The following is a 24,442-nucleotide window of genomic DNA, read 5'->3' on the forward strand; positions in this document are numbered from 1 at the left end:
GGTGACAAATGTCAGAGAAATTCCACTGTTTGTTGCGCAATGCCCAGCGTGCTGAGAAAGGAATGGGCACTGTGCTGCACTCTATGAACACCTTACGTGAACAAGCAATGCAATACAACAGCGAATGGTAGCGCTAGTTTCGTGCGACAGCCTAAAGTTGAAAGGCCTGGACACACTGCCCGTGTCACCCCATGAGGGGTGACATACTACATTTTGTATGAGCATCCGTCACCCCACATGGGGTGACATCGTCTTCAAAGTGTTAAAGACCCGTCAGTAAACAAAGAAATATGGATGGAAAGTAGGGCACAATAAGACAAAAAAGAGGTTCATTATTTCTTGAAACATCTTTATTTAGGTAAATAACATTTAGTATGAAAAGTGAATCATTTTTCCCATGTACAGAATTCAGCTGGTGCCTCTATATCGCCAGATAGAGCTCAACTTGGCATAGAAAAGGAAGCGATAAATAATTACAGTTCGATAAAATGATCAGTTAATGAATTAAATTATGACAAATCTTACACAAATGAAAGTTAATAAAAGTTTTGCAAAAGCGTCTCTTATAAGAACTGTAACTTCATTGATAACCAGATGAATTTGTATATGGACAGAGCAATTGGAAAAAAGATTTTGTATAAACTGCATATTATAGAAATGTCAATCAATGGTATTCTGATATGAAATGTAAACATCTATACAAATAACATCAAATTATACAACAGGCTAAAGAGACTTTCTCTCCGGCAAGACTTATTTGATGGTCTTTTATTTGTGATTAGATTTGAGTTTTTTTTTTCAGAGAGAAATAAAAATCGAAAAACATTTTAATACTTCCTTACTTTCAGAATCGTCTTCATCACAACAATATTGTACATAATTATAATATTCTACATTCTTTCCAATAATTAAAAATACAACTTAAAACTAGAAGAGAGAAGTTGTGATCTTCTGATCATTTTCTTTGTATTGGTTGTATAAAATCACAAATTTGATTCTCATTTATCTGTTTATAGGATATTTCATCCTAATAATTAATAGAGAGGGTGGGAGTTCAAAAAAATTGAAATATTTCATTATTATTTACAAGGCACTTTTCTTTCTTTCAATTCTTTTTTTCTTTACTTAAAAAAAAAAAACAGAACAATGTTTTATTAACTGGTTAGGGGGGGGGGGGAGGATTTTGGTTTACCGGTTTTTGGTTTTGATTATTATTATTGTGACCAAAGATATTTCTTAAAAAACATTCAATAATACAACAGCCACTCTCTCTCCTTTCGCGTACCTAAAAATACAACAGCGAGAAACAACCGTCGATCATTAAAGACATGCATGTTGTTTACAAAAAAATTTAAAAACAATTAACAATATAGGATGTGGTTCAATCTTTTTCAACAGAGAGCATCATCACATGAGTACATTAAAATAGTAAATCTCTTCTTTCTATCATCTCTTTTATATGAGTTGTGGTTAGAAGTCCTCATGTGCAATATTTCACACAGTCTTTCAAAAAAATCACATTTCACAAATTCGGCCAAGGCATCATATCAATTACAATGAGTCGCAAAAACCTCTTTGTCCAACTATTTTGTTTGTTAAAGGTACATATCCTTGATTTGATCATATCCCTTTTTTTTTTGTGTAATATTAAAATAGCCAGATGTATAGAAAGACAAGGCTATTTTTGTCTGCAGTTTTATCACCTCCTAAAACGAGATAAGAATAATTATAATAATAATAATAATAATTATTATTATTATTTTCGTCATGATTGTTTTTCCATAATAGTGAAATGTCATTACTGGAGTTCAGTAGTAGAAAAAGAGTTAATAGTTGTAATAAAGTCTTTTTTTCTTCATTTTTTGGATATGTACAAGTAGCACTGACAGAAGCAGGATCTGTATACTGATATTTTTATTATTATTATATCACTTTAAAAGTTAAACACAAGTTCAATCCTCTTCTTTCTTCTCTGGTTTAAGGTCCACCATGGCATACAGCTCTTCTGGAGAATAGCTGAAACAAAAAACAGAATGAAATTGAAATAAGAAAAAAGATTTTGCTTACTGGGTGATAAACATTGAGCAAGACTATTGAACAAAAGTTAGGAGGGGGTCCGATGTGTGAGTTTATTTCCAAGTAGCACAAAACAATATTACGAAACGATGCTAACATTCTATCAAGAAGGGCAATTTATATAAATAAAAATGCAATTTTGTCTGCACTCTTCAAAGTATTGCCTCATTCTTCATTTATCTTGGATCAAGTATAAAAATGTAAAAGTTTGTTCAGTTCAGCTGTTTACTTGCTATGAAATCACAGCAAACCGGTTTGAAAGAATTTCTATAAACTCGTGAAATAGAAGTGTTAGAGAGAAAGGAAGGGAAAATACTGAGGAAAATAAGAAAATTGAAAATAGAGGGAGGACAGTTTAGACACACGATAATACAAGGACGAAGAAAATGAAAGGATGTCAGACACGATCAGAAAGAGAAAAATTTTTTGGTCTCACAATGAGGATGGATAACACCAGAATGCACTAACCATGCGCCTTTGTAGGTATACAAACTGATGAGCCCAGATTTATTAGCACACTAGGGCAAAACGTTGACAACCAGGAATGAGTCAACTGGAAAATTTATACCATCCAATAACGGACCAACTATGTTGGTATTATAAATTTACTCATTCGGGACAAATATTTCAGGTTACCAATAGGAATCAACATCTATATCAGTATCACATCAAAATGAAATCTCTTTTGTGCTGACAACAGGAGGAAAAATTCTTATATCATTCACATGGAATATCAAAAGTTCCTGTCCTGTCAGGTCATTAGTCTTAAATATAATAATGTGTATAATACTCACCCAAGCAGGCTCTGTAGATCGCACACGAAGCGATAGACATAGCGTTTGCCAGCCGTCTTGTGGATGATGTTCTTATCATAATAGTAACGGAGTCCTCGGCTCAGCTTTTCGTAGTTCATTTTCGGCTTGTTTTTACGAATTCCCCATCGACGGGCCACCTCGTCAGGATCCGTCAGCTTGAACTCCCAGCCATCTCCCGTCCAAGAAATGAAACCTTGGCATGATTTGTCTGTCAGGAGCTCCAGCAAAAATTGCCACAGTTGAATGGGGCCTGAACCCGTGAAACAGGGGCCGCCACCTGGAACAGATACAGCGAGTTCCCTTTAGAGTGGGATTACAAAATAAGAGCATAAATTAATAAAGCAAGAATGAAGAAAAAAAGGAACTCAGTGTTATTGTTATGTCATCAGTCCACAGAGCGGTATGATGCAGCTCACCAAGTTGCCCTATCCTGTGTTAACGTTTTAAATTCTATGTAACTACTACATCAACTCCAATCTGTTTGTAAATTACATGCCTTGGTTCACCTCTACCGTTCTTACCGCCTACATTCCCTCTAAAATACTGAACAAGTCCTGGGTTTCTTAAGATGCATCCTTATCATTCTATTTTGTCTTGTCAAATTTTGCCAAATCGTTCTCTTCTTAATTCAATTCCATATTTTTTTTTTTTCCATTCGCGATTTGATCTATCCCCTCACTTTCAGCATTCTTCTGTAACACCACATTTCAAATGCTTCTATTACATTTCAAATGCTTCTATTATCTTTATTTATGAGGTCGTTATCATCCATGTTTTACTTGCATACAATTCCATGCTCCAGACGAAAGTCTTCGAAAACATCTAATTTCTATATAAATGTTCGAAGTGACCAAATTTTTTTTCTTTAAGAAATGTCTTCCTAGCTTGTGCTAGTCTGCATTTGATGTCATTCTTTCTTTTGCTACTGTTAATTTATTTTACTAACCAAGTAACAATAGTCATCTACTTTCTTACAAGACTTCATTTCCTAATCTAATAATTCCTGCATCATCTATGTTTGACTGCACTCCATTATTTTTATTTTGGATATATTTTCATCTTGTACTCCTGCAAAATTTTGTCCATTCAGCATACCATGGTAACATTACTAAAAGTGAAAAGAGGATTTCCATATATTTTATGGTTTAAGACTTATTTGAGGTGAGAAATTTAGCTGGCACTCGGCATATGTCTGATAAAAACTAGGCATAAAAGGGTTTCAACTTTGTGCGTGTGGATAAATTTCATCTAAAATATATTGCATCAGAACCCCATCTCAGAAAAAAAAAATTATATCCAATTTTCTGTGGGCAGTAAACTAAGGATGCTAATTACCTGAGTATCCGGCAATCATGGCAGACTGTAGCACGGGTTTCGTATCGCCATTGGGGGTCACTGGATGAGGCAGTCCATCTCTGCCCGACACCGAATGCAGGAAGGCGGGATGGGGGTGCCCGTGAGGTCCTCCCCCTTGGCCACTGAGGTCAGGACCCGTGCCCCAGTGATCGTTTGTGCTCGTTGGCACGGTCTGGAACGGCGATGAGTCGTACGGAGAATTGTAGGTGTCGCTGTAGGCGTCATGGTGCGGGTATCGGCCTGAAACATTCGATAGAACTACTCACGGTAACAACAGTCTGTAAACAAAACTATTAACATAGACAAGCTAGGTTAAGACAATAAAAAAAAACACAGTACAGTCCAATTAACCAAGCTTCTAAATAGGATTGTACATTTTCAGCCTTAATAATAAATAACAGGAAAACCTAAAAGTTCATGGGCATATTTATAATATTTTCATTCTGTAATACATCAGATATTTTCTAAGAGAAAGGAAGCATCATCAGATGGCTTTATAGCTCTTGATACAATGTTCATAGAAAAAAATATAATTCGATAACAAATTACCCTGAGTGATAACATAAATTAGCTTTTCCCCTTAAACTAGCATCCCATCTGAAATAGGGATAAAATACAGTATGCGGAAAAAGTTTGTTTCTTAAATTATGTTCTTATATTCACAATACTTGTATCTGTACCCACAAACACTCCTTTAATTCACGAAAAAAGTTTTCTCTGCACCCTAGATTTCCACGGTATCCACTGTCTGTCACTGTGAGGCCCTTCTGTGGGTGTAATACATCCGAGGACATGATAGCCGAGTGAAATTGTCAAAAGACAAGGCGGTACCAGTCCCATCCAATGCATGTGGGATTTCTTAAATGAAAAGTCACGTCCCGGCATTTGGATTCCACGTTCAACTATAGGTCTCATGATTATGATCCTGATATCAAAAATCGTGCATAACTAGAAGCTTGCATTTTAGAATAATTTACATCCACGGTATCCCCTGTCTGTCATTAGAGGTTGCCTAAAGGGGTAGCTCCCACACACAGAGGAGCTCTGGCTGGGAGCACGGGTTGGTGTCCACGGGAACCCTAGCTGATTCTAGTTCTTTATTTCACTTACTTGCGCCAGGCTTTACACTTTCAGCTTTCGTATCTGACATCCTTAATCAACATTCGTTCTCGTTTAAAGTCTAATTCTAGTCGGTATTAGGTTTGCGAGACCTAGCATGTCTTATTAAGAGGCGACTAAAAGGGGATAATCCAAGGACTCTCAACTTGGGAGCATGTAGTGGTGACCTCACCTCACCTCCCCTCCCAACCTACCTGAGTTTTTCCAATGCATCAGACTAGAACTGTATGTACTGATTCTTGATAAGGGGTCGGGGTGAAGCGAGACGAATGTATAAGTCATGTTTTACGACCGGATGCCCTTCCTGACACCAACCTCAGTTGAGGAGCTAATGAAAATGAAATGAATGAGGTAAGGAAGTGGAAGAAATCGGCTGTGGCCTATTGATAGCAACTGTCCCGGCATTTGCCAGGAAGTGAAAATGAGAAACCACGGAAAACCATTCTCAGGATAGCCGATAGTGGGGTTCGAACCCACGCATCTCCCAAGTGCAGAGCTCGGCTCCATAGTCGTAGTGCATTAATACGCGCGGCCACTTATAATAATAATAATAATAATAATAATAATAATAATAATAATAATAATAATAATAATAGCTTTGGCCTCCGGATAGGCAAGGTGCAGGTCTTTCGAAATGACTCCTATAGGTGAGCTGAGCGTCTGTGAGGATGAGGTCCGACCTACGATAATGTCTAGTGTTCAGGACAGCACAAAAACCCAGTCCCCGAGCCAAAGAAATCAACCAATTAAAGTTAAAATCCACAACTCGGTCGAGAAGCGAACATGGGACCACTTAGACCAAAGGCCAGCACGATAACCATTTAACAATGGAGTCGGACAACAGATTGGTGCATTTCGTATTTCCTATACGATCTTTTTTTATTTAATTCTTCAATCCTCTTCCTCCGAGATGAATAATTTATAGCCTCGGCTATTGTAGTTTTACGTAATTTAGTTTGTTTGCGTGTTAATTTCTGAATTTCTTACTGTAACAAATAATACGAGCAATCAGAATACTATTGGCAATTCCCTTGCTTTGGCCTTAAATGACAAACATGCAACACTGACAGGTGAAGACAGATTCTGCAATGTGCAAAATTTGAGACGTCACTCAGCTTGGGGTGATAACTTGACTTTTTTTTTTTTTTTTTTACAAGTTGCTTTACGTCACACCAACACAGATAGGACTTATGGCGACGATGAGATAGGAAAGGGCTAGGAGAGGGAAGGAAGCGGCCGTGGCCTTAATGAAGATGCAATACAGTCCCAGCATTTGACTGGTGTGAAGATGGGAAACCACGGAAAACCAACTTCAGGGCTGCCGACAGCGGGGCCTGAACCCACGATTTCCCGAATGCAAGCTCACCGCTGCGCGCCCTCAACTTGCTCGGTAAACCTGATTTTGTGACACACTCCGTATGAAAATGTTATGCTCGAAACAGCTTCAAGCTGATATTTACTTATGACCATACTTAAGATTTAATCCTATGGATTTTCCCACGATCCAGTGGTGCTGACACTGAAATGCTGGTATTCCCAAGAATCCCCGAGATCAGATTCTCTCAGTCAGGGGGGAATAATATACTTCCATCTTGCAATACTTCTGTGATTTAAACCTAATGCTTGTTGTTTAAAAAGGCCTAACATCCAGGCCAACGGCCCCTGCCCAGTTTTTCTTCCAGGAAAGGAGATATCTGCACGTCTATGCTACAAAAATCTGGTTATTACTTGAGATTTCCTACTGAATACGTTGATAATTCAGAATTAAATCTAGCAATGAAATGCACCAATTGGCTAAGACTGGAGACAAGGGAAAGGGACTCTTAACGAAGTAAGTTTTAATGAGGAGGCGGCATCTCGTGTAACCTCCTTTGGCTAACTCTTGTTCTATATCTGTAATAAATGTGTATAGCTACTATAAGCCTCCAAGGTCTGTTAATATGAAATTAGTCTTCGTACGGGATCGACTGTGTCGCCGTTTTGTGTACATTATTATTATTATTATTATTATTATTATTATTATTATTATTATTATTATTATTATTATTATTATTATATGCCGGGCTGAGTGGCACAGACGATTAAGGCGCTGGCCTTCTGTCCCCCAACTTGGCAGGTTCGATGCTGGTTGAGTCCGGTGATATTTGAAGGTGCTAAGACACACCAGCCTCGTGTCGGTAGATTTACCGGCACGTAAAAGAACTCCTGAGGGACTAAATTCAGGCACCTCGGTGTCTCCGCAAACCGTTAAAAAGTAGTTCGTGGGACGTAAAAACAATATTATTATTATTATTTCCCCTGCCTGTCTTAAAAGCGGACCGAGGGGCTTTCATCTTGGTAGCGTGGGTCGACGACCATGAGTTCCCTAGCTGAGTCTGGCATTGTTCCCACTCACCTGTGTCAAGCTCATCCCCTACATGTTTCCTATCCGACCAACATTGGTCAACTCTTGTTCTTTTCCGACCCCGACGGTATTAGGTTTCCGAGGCCTAGCGAGTCTTTCATTTCTTCCACTTCCCGTCAGAGCTATCTTGGTTACTTTTTTTTCTCCCTATTCCCTTCTCTTAAACCATACTCTTGCTTTCTCCTCGTTCTTGTACGAATAATAAGATGGCTGAGAATCATCTTATTTTTGGCCCTCTTAAAACAATCAGCACAACTGTACAGGTTAAACATAAATCTAACAAAAATCTGACGAAAACGTAGATTACTACAAGTGGATGATAGAAATCGCATAATGCTTACCTAGTAAGTATGGCTGGATAACTGCATGCTTACTCGACAGCCACGGTCTGAAATAGCAGATGTTTTCTTGTAAACCCATCGTAAACAATCCTCACACCAGGACAGACTGGAAGAGACTGGTCTAGTCTTAACGTCGCAACCCTTAAAACAGGTACAGTAATTTGGCGTCACCTCGGTTTGTCCCCACTAATAGGGCAAATGGTTATACTGTAGTAATTCCAGGAAATGGAGTTGCTTCAAGACCAGACGTCACGCACGGACGTATAAATTCACATATTTTCAAGATTCCAACCCCGCCCCCCTTTCGAGCTGCAAATTGTTCACAGCATCACGTCCATACCTTTCAACTCGAACATAGCACAGTTATAGGGAGCTTTGGAAGACAACCGAGGACAGTTTAATCTTCTCCCGATAAATATTCCGCATACTTAATACCTAAAAGCTATCCGATTTTACAAATTCAACCCGTGGACGCCATGACATGGAAATAATTATGCAATCTAGGGTTCCATTATGTTAGTACCCCAGTGTGGGTTGGGGTAGGTACAATACATTCACGGCATCTCCTGCCTGTCGTAAGAGACGCCTAAAAGGGATTACTCTCCCTAGGGGTTCTCAAGTTGGAAGCGTGGGTTAGTGACCGCAGGGCCCTAGCTGAGTCGGGTTTTGCTCCCACTTGTGCTAGGCTCGTATCCGATGTTCCCTGGTCAACTCTTCCTCTCTTGAGAACGTGACGGTATTAGGTTTTCAAGGCCTAAGGAGTTTTTCATATTCATTCAAGCCCCTTATTGTCTTAACCTTCCTTTTGCCTATAACCTTATTAGCCGAAAAATGGGATATTTTCTACTCTAAACCACCAGTCTACTTGTAATAATAATAATAATAATAATAATAATAATAATAATAATAATAATAATAATAATAATAATAATAATCTGCCTGCTGTCATTTCTTGATGGATACAGTACTTTGCATCCATCTCTTGGCACAGGCCAGAGTAAAGTGTAGCTTCCACCGAAGTCCCAGTCAACATCCATGGCTGTGACAATATGGAAGTTGCTGGGGTATGGATAGTGCTGAGTAATGACATTCAGAGCATGACTCGTGCATCTGAGCGTTATGAAAGGTGCTGCTCATAGGGTCAGTCGTGCTGCAGTAGTACTTTCTGATCCAGTGAGAAAGCAATGGCAAACTACCTCACTCCTCATCTTGCCTAGTACGCCTCATTTTGGTGCTGCCATTGGTTTTTTGGGTTTCCTTATAACCGCATAACCTTTGGTGGTGTTATTTGAGGATCCAACCAGCCTCTGGGCTGATGACCTAACAGACATAATAATAATAATAATAATAATAATAATAATAATAATAATAATAATAATAATAATAATGTTTGTCCAACCTTTGTCCAGTTTCTCTACGGGGTCGGGTATGAGTCGAGATGAATCTGTCGTGGCGGGTTTTTATGACCGGATTCCCTTCCTGACGTCAACCTCATCAGAGGAGTTAATGAGATAAAATGAATGACGTGATGTATGATAGTAAGAAGGGACAGGGTGAAACTCGGTGCCGGCACATAGCCTACACCTGTCGAATAGCACCAAGGAGTCTGCTCAAGGCTTAACGTCCCCATCCGACGGACGAATCACCATCAACAGCGTCATATGCCCTCACTCCACATGAGTACTGCGGAGAGGTTTAGAATTTAATCCAGGTTTTTGGCACGCAATCTAGTGATTAGAAATTTTATAGCACCACCTCCCTTACCCTGCCGGCCAACATTCTGAATTTTTTCGACCAACGGGACTCGAACCGGCTAACCACGGTGTCAGATCATTTAAACTTCAACGCCTTGACGATCATGACCATCAGGCGGGTTAATAATAATAATAATAAGAAGAAGAAGAAGAAGAAAAATAAAAATTGCATCTTTACGGGAAGAATATTATATAATCTTCGCCCATAATCGGGCAACAGTAACTGCATTTTCTTTAGCAATCTTTTTGTTTTCAAGTTGCTTTACGTCTCACCGACACAGAGAAGTCTTATGGTGACGATGGGACAGGGAAGGGCTAGGAGCGGGAAGGAAGCAGCCGTGGCCTTAAATAAGGTACAGCCCCAGCATTTGCCTAGAAACCACGGAAAATCATCTTTAGGGCTACCGACAGTGAGGTTTAAGCCCACTATCTCCCGAATATTAGATACTGGCCGCTGCAACTGCATTTATAGAGCTTTGTCTTCACCCTTCACTAACTCTCAATAATAATAATAATAATAATAATAATAATAATAATAATAATAATAATAATAATAATAGTTGTACATCCCTGTCTGTTTTCGTAGACGTCAAAGTGTCGTAATTTTGTCCCGCATGTATAATTTTACGCACCGACACGAGGCTAATTAGAGCACCTTCAAATAGGCTACCACCGGACTGTGCCAAGATCTAACCCGCCAGCTGGGGCTTAGAAGGTCAGCGCTCTACCAACTGAGCCATCCAGCTCAGAATTCATGCTCATAGCTTTCATTAATTCCCCTTGTTTCTTATCCGATATCTTCGTTCTTTATCCAATTATAGGACTGATGACCTCGATGTTAATGTTATTTAACTAAACCATCTGTTTTTAACGTCAAGAGTCATCCCACCTCCACCTCTCTCTTTCTGCGGGGTGAACGACTGAGATTTCCTTAGCTGCTACTTGAAACATCTCATCCTGGTCGTGCTTTGACACAAGACGGTTAACCTCCTACCTGGCTTCTGCCACTCCAATTAGTAGAGCATCTTTCCTTTACGTGTGTATGGTCCACGACCTGGGATAACGATCTGTTAGTTCCACAGCTAACATACCATAACGTCTCACATCACTGATTCGATCATTTCCGTCACCAGAGAATGTTGGCGACGTAACTCAGAAGATACTGTGTGGATGTGTCGCCGCAGAAAGTCTTATTTTTAATGGAAATCACAGACTTTGGAGATTGCAGCCGGTAATGGTGAGTATTTCTTTTAAAATAATAATAATAATAAACAAAGTAAATAGTAAAAGAATTCAAATATCTCGGAGAATGGATTAGATGGAATGCTGTGGAAAGCAAAGCAATGGAATTCAGGAAAAATAAACTTGAAGTGACCTTCCAAATAACAAGAGAGACATACAACACGAAATCCCTTTCATGAGGGTCCAAAATTAAACATTATAAAAGGTGATTAAACCAGAATCACTATACGCAGCAGAAACACTGAACATGAACTTCAAAGGCCAGATGGAGAAATTCGAGCTAAAAGATAGGAAATTTTTAAGAAAGTTCATATGACCAAAAGTTCAGTATAATAAGATAATACACATCGAGAATGAAAACTGAAAAACTCTCGGATACTATGCTAAAAAGGATAAATGTTTAAGGTCATCTTCTCAGAATGAATTTTAATAGATTAAGCAAACAAATATCTTTGACTTCTTCCATAACCGCAAAACAAAACCCCTGGTTTAAAGAAACTGAAAAAGACTGGCCTTGGCCTACCAAGCGACCACTGCTCAGCCCGAAGGCCTGGAGATAACGAGGTGTCGTGTGGTCATCACGATGAATCCTCTCGGCCGTTATTCTTGGCTTTCTAGACCGGAGTCACTCTCTCAGCATCAGATAGCTCCTCGATTCTAATCACGTAGGCTGAGTGGACCTCGAACCAGCCCTCAGGTCCAGGTAAAAATCCCTGACCTAGCCAGTAATCGAACCCGGAGCCTCCGGGTAAAATGCAGGCATACCCCTACACCACGGGGCCGGTTTGAAAAAGACCTAGTAGAATTAAAAATTACAGAAATTTCACTAATCGATCGAACAGCTAAAATAATAACCAAAAACGAAAATACAAAGTTCCAAGACAAATCTACATTAAAAGCCAAACCTATTATCTCGGAAGATCAGAGGAAACGAAGGTCACAAAGAATGAAGAAATACTCGCCACTAAGAAAAGAAAAACACATAGAGAAATTATTGATTCAACGTACCCGAAACGGGGTGAGACGAAAGAAGTAAAAAGAATGAGCAAAGTATAGGCCTATGCATAATTTTCAACAAGAGTATAAGAAAGGTAAAATTGAAACGGCATATGGGACAATTTTACATGCATCATTTTTTAAATACCTTGACGAAATAATTCTTCCTTCGGGATTAGACAGTTTGGCCAAAACAGAAAGGGCCTCAAAAGTTCAGAGGGCATCTTTAGGGCTACAGACGGTGAGGTTTAAGCCCACGATCTCCCGAATATTAGATACTGGCCGCTGCAACTGCATTTATAGATGAGATTTCCACTTCCGGATGTGCATATGGCCCTGAGGTTCACTCAGCCTACACAAAAATGAGTACCAGGTTAAATCCTGGGGGCAAAGGCGGTCGGGCGTAGAACTAACCACTCTACCCTATCAAGTGCTGAGGTTACGGATAGTGGAAGCCTCTACCTTCCATCCCTCAGGGCCTTCATGGCCTGTACGGAGAAGACTTTGCTTTGCTTTTAAAATATACTCCACCCCCGTGTCAGCGAGGAGGCACTGGAATTATTCTTATAGTATTTCTTCGTTTCCTAAAGTTAGTTTTGGAACTTTTCGTCACAGTTTTTTTCTTAATCTGCTTATCCTCTAGGGTTGGTTTTTCCCTCGAACTCCGCGAGGGATCCCACCTCTACCGCCTCAAGGGCAGTATCCTGGAGCGTGAGACGTTGGGTCTGGGGATACAACTGGGGAGGATGACCAGTACATCGCCCAGACGGCCTCACCTGCTATGCTGAACAGGGGCCTTGGCAGGGGATGGGAAGATTGGATGGAATAGACAAGGAAGCCGTTCCAGCCCTCGTACCACCTTTCAAATTTCGTGGCAGAGCCCGAAATCGAACCCAGGCCTCCGGGGGTGGCAGCTAATCCCACTAACCACTACACCACAGAGGCGGACTTCGTATAACCTTCATTTTTAAATTCAGAACTCTCCTTCGTTTAATTTACGAGGTTTGATATTTCTGATGTTATCTCCGTAAAAGTGTAATATCCATCAGCGTCACCACCACCACCACCACCAGTTCTACAAAATATTTAACAGCGCGCTGAACGAATATGGTGGAGAAAGTCCGCAGGCTATCGTTGATAACAGAAATAAATTTAGCTGAATGCCACATAAGTGCCGTTGCAGATCACGAACCTCGAATTGAGTGAACGATGTAATGATGATTTATGATACTCAGGGAGCAATAAAGAACGTCAAAGAGATTTAGAATGCCAGTATTGGTTCATGATTTGTAGATGGTGCAGTAATTCATAAGAGACAGGAGAGGGTTGAGAAATGCTCGAAATGACACTACACAGGCTTGAAATATACGATCGACAGAAGCGAAAATATATCGTGCAAAATAATACGGGTAACATACATATTTAATTGATAACGAAGAAACATACACGGGTGTCCAAAACATGTTTTCATAATTTTCATTCCAATGATAAATTTAAGACATTATTTAAAAACTCGAAATAGTCCAACATATCGCTGCCCAAGTTCAATAACAAGAGATCTTAAAATATGTATGTCGTGATATAAACAAGGAGTTATAGCATAGTTCTTGCTCGATCTGGTTTTATATTAAGATACCTTGAATTCTAGTGTGATCATTAAGGTGTGACTGGGTTTTGCATCCCACTAACTAGTTTTACGATTATCGGAGACGCCGAAATTTTGTCCCGCAGGAGTTCTTTTATGTGCTAGTAAATCTATCGATATGAGGCTGGCATATTTGAGCACCTTTAACACCACCGTTCTGAATCAGGATCAAACCTGTCAACTTGGAGTCTGAGCTTCATAGCCCGATCCTAGTTTGTTCACATTCCGTGAACGGTATTTTAGCGTTTACAAAATTCAGTAGTTCTTTACCTGGGTTCTGTGGGTGATGCCGTGAAAACCAAATAAACGTTTTAACGTGCAGAAAAGGAGGACATCAGAAATGTTATTTTTAGTAAGATATGGTAATAACAACAATAGCAAAACACCGCAGATAAACTGTTAACATATATTATATGTTGCAATGTGTGAAATGTAAATATGCCAATGTAGAACGCTTGCCGCGGAAACAGACGAAATCGATTGGTTGTCAAAGATGACATGCGTATTGCCTTATCAAAAATCACTCCACAGTTTCTTACTCTTATCCATGCCTACAACAGCAATATTCTAATTGAAATGAACTTACAAGTTGAATTAAAGATTTTGTTTTATAAAAATAATTGGTCGTAGCAGAGATTATGATAAGTTTGAGATTTAGTTATCACAAATTAATTTTGGTAAAAAAGAACACCTCAAACTTATGTTTTATTTTATTTTTCAATTTGTATTTGATTAATGTATTTCATTTTTGAATAAAGTAATCATTAATTTTAGCATTATAAAGACTGAAAAGTATAATTATTAGTTATGATTATTTGTTCATCCTTGCATATGAGGCAATCAAGTTTTCTATAAATTGAAGTGTACTTATTCATTGCATTCAAAGTTGTGCTTATGTTCATTTTAATAGGCTAGGGGGGCGGGGTCCATAAGTTCCATCCGATTTTCAAAGGGAGAGAGAGAGAGAGAGACACACACACACACACACACACACACACACACACACACACACACACACACACACACACACACACACACACACACACACACACACACACACACACACACACACACACACACACACACACACACACACACTCTCTCTCTCTCTCTCTCTCTCTCTCTCTCTCTCTCTCTCTCTCTCTCACAATAGATTTCCTGAATTACAGCATTGAACGTACATGTTGAAATGCTCTTATTTCAAAATAGTCATTTTGTAAGATTTTTTAGTATTGAGCTAGGACAGCATTATGTAGCAGAAAATAGCTCAAAGCAACAGAAGCTAATTCAAGAACTGAAATGGAAATAATAAACACCTCTTATCGAACGACAATTCTTTCGATTTCATCGAAGTCATCGTATGGAACAAGTATACGATTACTGAAGTATATCATCCTCAATCAAGAAGTGTTTTTCAATATTATTTCTGAGCAATGTTTAGAAAAATATTTTTTACCTAAAATCGTAAATTTTATGGGAAATGGAATCTGAAAATGGTACAACTCCAAGAAAATCGCACAATTTTCACCTAACAGGCAAGAGGGAAACATAATGCAGAGTTTTTCAACTTTGACAGAATTGTCTAAGCTAACCATGGACAGTTTAATGAAAATCGCAGAATAATTTCCATACAAATTAAATTCCAATATTAAAAGAATTCTGGACAAGGAAATGAGTTGATTAATTATAACGCTAATAGGTAGGCTACAGTACATGCGAAATGATGCATCTACAATAATCACGGTGTATGGGCGCGTGAATATGAACAACCTACAAGGAACCTCATGAGACTACTGGGAGTGGAACCAAATGAAAAAAACCACATGATACTTCCTGGAAGTGGCAAACCGACTTCGTATACGTTCCTCCTATCAAACAAGCTACGCCTGTCGCTTATTCCAGCAAGAACATATTATCACGACACCATGATATCATGGAAGGAACTCGATCGAAAATATAACTCGAAAAGTTTAGTTAACGACAGCTACTGGAAATGAATATGAATCATGGCAGTATGAAGATAGCAGTGGGAATGGATTGTAATTTCTTAATTTATTGTTTTAAAAATTATTGTTTTGTTGTATAAGATATTTTTTTCCAGAGGGAAGAATATTCCATGCTATTGAACACTCGCTGTGTATACTGCCTACAAGGGGATGAATCTCTCTATTGAAGCTGTTCGCGTTGCTAAGCTGCATCTCATTTGAATGTCATCGTTTGAAGCGCCCCTGACTGCAGGTCAGCTAACAAGCGGCAAGCCATTCCGACACAATAGCTGACTGAACAGTGCGAACACACAAACAGATAATCTCCCCATGGTCACAATAATGACACTCCTCTCCCGCCAGCAGAACTCACCTGTTATAACAGAATCCTCGTATCATTTCATTGCTCGTATGCAAAAAGACAGCGAATTTTCTTATGAAGCAACTTGCTCCCGTCTTCTTAAAACGTCACCCGACGAGCAGTGGGAAAATCTAGAGGCGAGACATCTTTCTTGACTTTAAGAAGACAGTTTGTATTATGCTCACTCAGCTTCTTGAAATTTATCGGATTAAAATTTCTGTTCTTTCAGAAGTGAGAATAGGTCCGGCAATATTAATGAAGAAAAATGCATTTACCCAGATAGGCTTAAATGATAACAGTTTATCAAGAATTATTGCATATTATTATATTATTGCACTAGCTGAAGTACCAGTGCTTCGCTACGGGATTTTACATTGTATACAGAATTCTAGATTAAGTCCTGTACACGTTCTGAATAAGAATTTTTTTTTTTTTTTTTTTTTTTTGCAAGTTGCAAGTTGCTTTACGTCGCACCGACACAGATAGTTCTTATGGCGACGATGGTGCAGGAAAGGCTAGGAGTGGGAAGGAAACGGCCGTGGCCTATTTTAAGGCACAGCCCCAGCATTTGCCTGGTGTGAAAATAGGAAACCACGGAAAACCATCTTCAGGACTGCCGACAGTGGGGCTCGAACCCACTATCTTCCGAATACTGGATACTGGCCGCAGTTAAGCGACTGCAGCTATCGAGCTCGATGAATACGAGTTTATTAAACTGCTTAATAGCACAGGTATTTAAAAATTACATTTTAGGAGCCTTCCCCTAAACAACTATTTCCTTCAGTGTGAACGAAGTTATTTACAGCCTAGACCGTAGTGCTTTATTTTTCAATTTTACATACCGATTTTCATTAAATTATGTTCACCCATTTTCTTCTCGTGGTTCCGCTTTGATAATTATGGAATTCGCATCAAAACTCGAAATTTATGAATAACGTATCAGACAACAATGATCGGAAATTTAATTCTATATAACTTTAGTTATGCAGTATTTATCGATAGGACCACTAATAACAAATATTTCAGAATTAAATGTTAGGCCTTCCCCTGAACTACCATTTTACTCAGCGCGAGTAAAATTAGTTATAGTCTACGTTGTAGCGTCTCATTTCCCGACTTCACATACCGATTTCCATTTTACCGATTTCCATTCAATTCAATTCCGCAAATAGAACAGAGGTATCAGTGTACAAAATAATATGCATAGTTCAATTGAAATGAAGATTCAATAATTTTAATTGCTTAAAACACTATTTTAAAATTGCATAACAGAGTGAAATTAAGAATAATCGCTAATATACCCAGGACGATTGAATTTGGAAGAAGAGCACCCAACAATGTCAGTTCATTTGAATTGATACTTGACAAATGAAAAAAGTAAAATAGACAAACTAAAATTAATAATGTAGTCAAAACAAAAAGAAGGAATTTAGTGGGAGTAGTGTGAAGAGCACGATGCTACACATTTGTAAGAGCCTAAAATCCCAACAATGTACTTCCCTGAAAATTTTCACTGTGTACCGGCCGGTACTGCCAATGAGAGAAGAACTAAGAAACGAAACCGCTTCTTATACCAATGACTTTTAAAGTATTTCTTGGCATTCATTGCATGCTACGTTGAATAAAAAGGCCATAGTAAGGTTGGCATGGAGTTCAAGAATTGGTGTTTATCGCATAGCCATTTATACAATGGTTAAGACCTAGAACTGGTATTTGTGAGGATTCATTTTCCGGCGAAGTTAGGATTTTAATTTTATTAAAAGAAAGAATCTATTCAGCACAAGTTAATACTAAAAACAGGAGATAATATTAAACAATGACTTAGTTCTGACTTTCGTCTACGCAGGATATAAAAATAAATACATTTTTGAACGAGCTATTAAAAGTTTTTCGTAAATTTTCTTCACATTTCTTAAAATACAGTTTTAAAGCCCTCGCGGGCCGCAAGATATAGCTTCCCGGGCCACATGCGGCCCGCGGGCCGCCATTTGGAAACCCCTGGTCTAGAGAGTCGTTCAGTTTTTCAGTGAAAAGGATTAGATAAAAAATAGTTTAGAATATATTTAAGTTGGTCTAGGACAGGGATGGCGAACCTATGCCACGCGTGTCACTAGATGATGACGAACCTATGCCACGCGTGTCACTACATGATGACATGCGAACACGATTTCGGTGGCACACCACATGCACATATTAACGTCTTGTATTATAAACTATACATATATCGTGCATCGTGCAGTCAGTGTTTCAGGTTTAAGAAATAAATACCAAAAATCTAAATTCTAGTTCCATTCGGAAGTGCATTATGGCAGAATTGATAGGTCCGGAAATCAAGTGAGATAAATGTCAGATGCGGTCTGAGAGCCCACACCAGTCAATTAGTGAACTTTGGCTTGTGTGTGGTGGGTAATTATTCTTAGCGAGTAACTGTTTATTGTTTTGAACTTTGTAAGACAAGTAGTTGCCAAGAGATTACCCGAATTTGGAGATTTGAAGAAACGAACTCACTTTATTTCAAAACCTCATATTTCAGAAATGAGTTATATTAAGGCCAATTACTTTTGTGTGTGGTTAGAAATTGACAGTTTACAAATGAAGTTGACTGAATTTCAAGAAAGCAGTATACGGGTGAACAAATCCGTACATAAGTGAAAATCGAGTGTGCTGTTGATGGTGAATACTCTCTCCAGAAGCCGGAGAACTTAATACTTGAACAGTGGAACAACCTCCTACAAATGTTTTCGGCCATGAAGAAACTTGCTACAGCGCTACTTACTTTTTTTTTTTTTTTTTTGGAGGGAAGGGGGGTCACCGTACGCCTGCGAGCAGATGTTTTCTAGAATGAACGTTGTGAAGTCAACAGTTAGACCTAAGTGTTGCTTGTGTGTTATTGAAGATAAGTTACGAACATAATATAAATGGCATGGCTACTAAAATTCAAAACAAGTTTCACACTAACGTTGAGAACGATATTCCACTTAATGTCCTTTTGCAATATTAATATTTTGGATTTCTATATCTATTAATATTTAATGACGAAGGGTGTTACAATGGACGCTTATTATTTGTTTACAAAAGAAGTTGGGTATTCATAAAACTTACATAGTTAAAAATATATTTTTGCGGATTGGCAAAATACGACCATGGAACTTGCAACTAAATGTATTATTTTACAATATATATTACGTAATAATGTATTATGAAGCATAATTTGGAATTAAGGATAGAGGTCGGCGACGGGGAGATGAGGGGGGCGGTCTTGTAGCCATTCCAAAGAAAATAAGAAGTGGCACAGCAGACAGTTGAGAATAACAAATCATACTTAAAATGGCACACTAGTTGGAAAAGGTTCGCCATCCCTGGACTCTAGGTAATATCAAGTAATAATTATTTGTAAGTTATCTATGTATCACAAAGCATGCTGCTGTAACTGAGACGAAAATCCTGTAGCAAGCAATAAATTAAATTAAATTAATCTGCTTGGAATTTGGAGTCGACAAGTGTAAGATTCAGTTCATCAAAAGGAGAATGCTAACTAATGGCATATGAAAGTACCACGAATTAAGTAATCATTTCTGTAGAGTGTGATGAGATTAGAGCTCATTGATAAAAGGTCCTATGATTGTGTCTCTCAGTCGTGACCATCCATCAGTTCTTCAGATCACACAGCCTGTACGGTTGGTAGATAACATCGCCTTTCACATTTTATTTCCCTAATTTCGTGACGCGAAGTTTCAGACGATCACCAGCCATAAAACATATTTATCCCAACATTTACGGCGAGTGGTGAGCATTACTAAGCTGTCCCGAACCCGATCGTGTATTATATCGCATTTCTCTCGTCACATGTCTACAAAAATCATTCCAGATGCTGTCTGGAAGGCTGGCTGGCTGATCTTCGTAATTTGGCTTTCCAGTGCGAGCGCCAAAGCAAACCTGCACCGCGCTGTTAAAGAGAGATCCCTGGTCAGGTATATATATAGGATTTCTCTCCAGCTGTGCTGTGTTAACAGATGCCGAGTTCGATAGCTACTAGATCTATGAGGGTATGCATTCACTGCTTACTAGCAGAGTGAGCCAAATAAACCAAGAGATGACTGTCTTTTGTTTTCCTTTCATCTACTAATTCAATGACCCCCCCCCCCTTCCCGTTGTATTTATAACTATTTTTATTTTTATAATAAAAATAATAATTATATAAAGCGAAATACAAATTAATTTGTAAGTATGACTTTGACCGCTCAATAAGTCGAGCTTTTTGTTCTTAGAGTGGAAAAGGTTATTTTAAAAAATATGGGAAATCATTTCCACATAACTTGTTAGTGTGAAACCTGAGAAAATAATCCGATTTAAATGTTAAGGAAAATTATCTCATGAAATAGCTAAGATAAGCCGTCTGTTTCTTTTTGCACGGTACGTTTCGGATTGTAATTTTTTTTCCACTCAATTATTAGGAAAGGAGGAAACGACAAAGAAGTCTATCATAAAAGAGAATTGAAAAAAGGGGCACTTAATGAAGATCCTCATTTTTTTTTAAAAACTTTTTTTTCAAATTTACCCTTTTTATGGATGACCTTCACATATTTTTCAAATTTCCATGAATATTAATAATAATAATAATAATAATAATAATAATAATAATAATAATAATATTCGGATCCTTGGATGAATGGTCTTCGTTTCAGAGGACACAGGGTTCCATTCTGGCCGGCCTAGGGATTTTAACTGTGTATGGTTAATTTCTCTAGCTCGGGGACCGGGCTTTTGCTTTCGTCTCAGTACACATCCTCAATTACATACAACACATCACACTACCATGAAATACGCAATAGTGAATAAATATCGCCACGTATAAATATACGTCAGAAAGGGCATCTAGTCGTAAAACTGGGTCAAATCCACCATTAAGTGCCAACCCCAAGAACTTGGGGAAAAGTCAATAATAATAATAATAATAATAATAATAATAATAATAATAATAATAATAATAATAATAATAATAATTTAAAGAAGAAGAAGAAGAAGAAAATAAGAATAAGAAATGTTAATGGTATTACGTCTCACTAAGTTGCGATTTTTAGAGACGTGCCGGTATTTCTTACCGCAGGAGTTCGTTAACTTGCTAGACGATGCCGTACTTAAGTACCTCAAATACCACCGTAGTGAGCGGGTATCGAACCCACTAACTTGCGCTCAGAATGCCAGTGCCCTTACCATCCGAACCACTCGGTTCGACAAACTGTAAAACGTATTTACTCAATAACTGACGGAGAAGGTACGGCAAAGAAATGTCATGAGAAGAAAAAAAAAAAAGACCAATAAAAACCTTCGTTCAAAAAAGTACTTTTTTTTTTTGTTTTCAAACTTCATCCCTTTTTGATTTCTGTAACATTTTTTAAACATTCACCGATATTATCTTACCTGCGATAAATTATTTTTAATTTTTTGTAACAAATGATGCTGTATTTCCGATACAAAACTACGGTGCAAATCCTGTATAAGGTATAATAGTGATTGATTAGGCTATGAATGTAGGTGACCCCGTGAACTCGGAGGTCATCACCTCTCCCTAGACCTTGCGTGACCCACAGTTCTAGCTCGCGCATGCAAATCCGTTGAGTGGCGATTCTTGTTTTCTGAGGTGACCATTTCTCCTTCACAGTGTTCCCACGGATTGTTCAAAACGTACGGACGATCCTTCAAGTCGAGTCTACACAATAGTGGGTCATTCTCATGGCTTGATCTCGCAGTTGAATTTAGGAATACAGAAGCTCGTGTATGTCGGACTCTGCCACTGCTTTCTAAAAGGTAAATGATGAACGTTTGATGTCATGTCATGACAGCTTTATTTAAATACAGGCGAGTTAATCAACGACGAGCTTTCCTGACATTGAAATAATGTTAAGTCGTCATACGGGTAGTGGTGGTTGTAGTCGTAATTGTACGGTGCATAACCGCGTGATAATTTATCCCTTGTTAACAAGGAATAAGGTTACCATAACATCCAGTTTCGCGGGGTACTACCCGATTTTTTAATCTCATTTTACAGCTCCGTTTGAAGACTGATAAAGCAGGCAAATACCCCGGCTTCTGTATTTGCATCTTACTTGATGGGGAACGCTTTAAACAGGATATGCATGCTTTCGATACAGTTGGTAGGTAGTGAAGACAGCAAGGTGATTTAACAGTGGTTAATTTTTCGTGTGTGTTTTTACGCGAAGAAGATAGGAATTATTGCAGACTACACTGCTATGATGAAAAGGTCTGAAAAGGTTTGTAGCCTATCTCAACACGATCAGTAATTAACATTTTTAGAAAAGACCATTTCTAATGGATAATGTTATTTCATGAGCAGACATTCTGAAGACAAATGCAGTGAATTGTTGAAAATTGTGTAGTGTTTCTTTGAAATGATTATCCGTAATGCAACCGCGTAAAGGATGGTTCATTGTTAAATGTTTGTTGGCCGTGCGGTTAGGGGCACGCAGCTGTGAGCTTGCATCCGGGAGGCAGGGGGTTCGGACTCCACTGTCGGCAACCCTGAAAATGGTTTTCCATGGTTTCAAATTTCATTACCAGGCAAATGCTGAGGCTGTACCTTAATTATTAAGGCCACGGCCGCTTCCTTCCCACTCCGAAGCCTTTCCTATCCCATCGTCGCCATAAGACCTATCTGTGACGGTGCGACGTAAAGCAAATTCTAAAAAAATAATAAATAATTTAAAAAAATGTCATTGGACAATATGAGAGAACAAGGCTGTCTACAGAATGTATCAAGAATAACCTTCTGAGGTACAGATGGAAATAAATTGGTTTGTAGAGTGTCCTTCAGAATCTGTATTACTAATGTTTTTACATTTTGCAGAATGGAACTTTCAAATTTTGTAGTAATATCGATGTCTGACTAGAGCGGATTATGAAAAGAAAAACAATGAGACTGTTATTAAATATATCTTATAAATGTTCTTACTGCAGCATAAGAATGAATGGCACAGCGCCGCCCTGTACGTTGGAAACTTAATTATATACTGTAGTTGACCTAATATTTCCCCCATGAAATCCTGAATGTTGAATATATCTAGACTATCTATCCATCGATCCATCTCACATAAAATATATATATTTTTTTAAATACTAAAAACACGCTATGACGTGTATGAGAGGAAATGGCGCAACTAACAAGGTTGCCACATACTCCACATCAACCACATCTTTCCGGATACGTGAATTCTATCACGCATTCCACTATGGAAGTTTTTAATAGCACAGATGGCCTTGCCTTCGCTAACGAGGAAGGGAAAGAAAAAAAAAAGGTGGGGGAGCAACGAAGCATTCGCAGACGAGCACAAACATTTTATATCAAGCGAAATTATAACCAAATGTAGGACCTCAGTAATAATCGAATTTCAGCCACCTTTTAGTAATCGCTTTTTGGGAATCCTGAAGGTAAAAGAGGATATTAAACGTCGTTATATCCAAGTCATTTTGAAATACATTTTTGGTGTTGAGGTATTTCATACATTAATGGAGATGATAAAGTGAATGAAAACTGTATCAGCATTCAACAAATCATGTTCTGATTCTGTAATTGACAGCCATTAATTACCTACTGGTATGCTTCGGGCTGAGGACTGAACATACACTATACATACATAAATATAAATGTATAAATAATGTTGAAAACATGTCTTAGCAGACAAAATAGGGTTCCCCATACTACGGAAAACGTAAAATTAAACAATTTCCTCAATTGTGCCGAAAGTTTAGGGGCTAAAAGGCCCGGAAAGGCTTCAAATTCTTAGTCTTGGATAGCTCTATCACTCTAAGGAAACACATTTCGAAAACCACTTCCGACCTAAATGCAGATCTGAAAAAGCAGCTTGTTTCTTTACTCGCTTTCTTTCTTATTCAAATCCTAGCCAAATTACCTCATTTACATCATTCTTTCTGTAATGTATTCCTTGGTTCAATACCCTCAGACGTTTTTTTTTATTTTTTGGAAAATGTCCACACCGAATATCGTATGGCTTTCAGTGCCGGGATATCCCAGGACGGGTTCGGCTTGCCAGGTGCAGGTCTTTCTACTTGACTCCCGTAGGCGACCTGCGCGACGTGATGAGAATGAAATGGTGATGAAGACAACACATACACCCAGCCCCCGTGCCATTAGAATTAACCAATTAAGGTTAAAATCCCCGACCCGGCCGGGAATCGAACCCGGGACCCTCTGAACCGAAGGCCAGTACGCTGACCGTTCAGCCAACGAGTCGGACAAGGGCTTAAGTGAAACTCTGCATTGACTCGTATTAGCGCTCGTAGTGGTAGAAAAAGGCAAACTGCTAATGTAA

The 24,442-nt window shown here is 38.6% G+C and overlaps 1 protein-coding gene across 5 annotated transcripts in view; it reads right to left on the bottom strand.

The window, feature by feature from the left end:
- Positions 1-332: 332 nt before the first annotated feature.
- The window catches only part of pnt (pointed), a 942,655-nt gene continuing 918,545 nt past the window's right edge, over positions 333-24,442 (bottom strand). For 4 of the 5 annotated variants that reach the window (XM_067156752.2, XM_067156750.2, XM_067156749.2 and 1 more), the window contains 3 exons: positions 4,227-4,505; positions 2,871-3,168; positions 333-2,016 (listed from right to left, as the gene is read on the bottom strand). In XM_067156752.2, the coding sequence (XP_067012853.2) occupies positions 1,953-2,016; positions 2,871-3,168; positions 4,227-4,505 (641 nt within the window). In that variant the 3' untranslated portion in view covers positions 333-1,952. The remainder of the gene's footprint in view (positions 2,017-2,870; positions 3,169-4,226; positions 4,506-24,442) is intronic. The other variant, XM_067156751.2, reaches the window with a different exon arrangement.

The sequence above is a fragment of the Anabrus simplex genome, chromosome 12 (assembly GCF_040414725.1).
Source record: "Anabrus simplex isolate iqAnaSimp1 chromosome 12, ASM4041472v1, whole genome shotgun sequence".
In the NCBI taxonomy this organism is placed as follows: domain Eukaryota; kingdom Metazoa; phylum Arthropoda; class Insecta; order Orthoptera; family Tettigoniidae; genus Anabrus; species Anabrus simplex.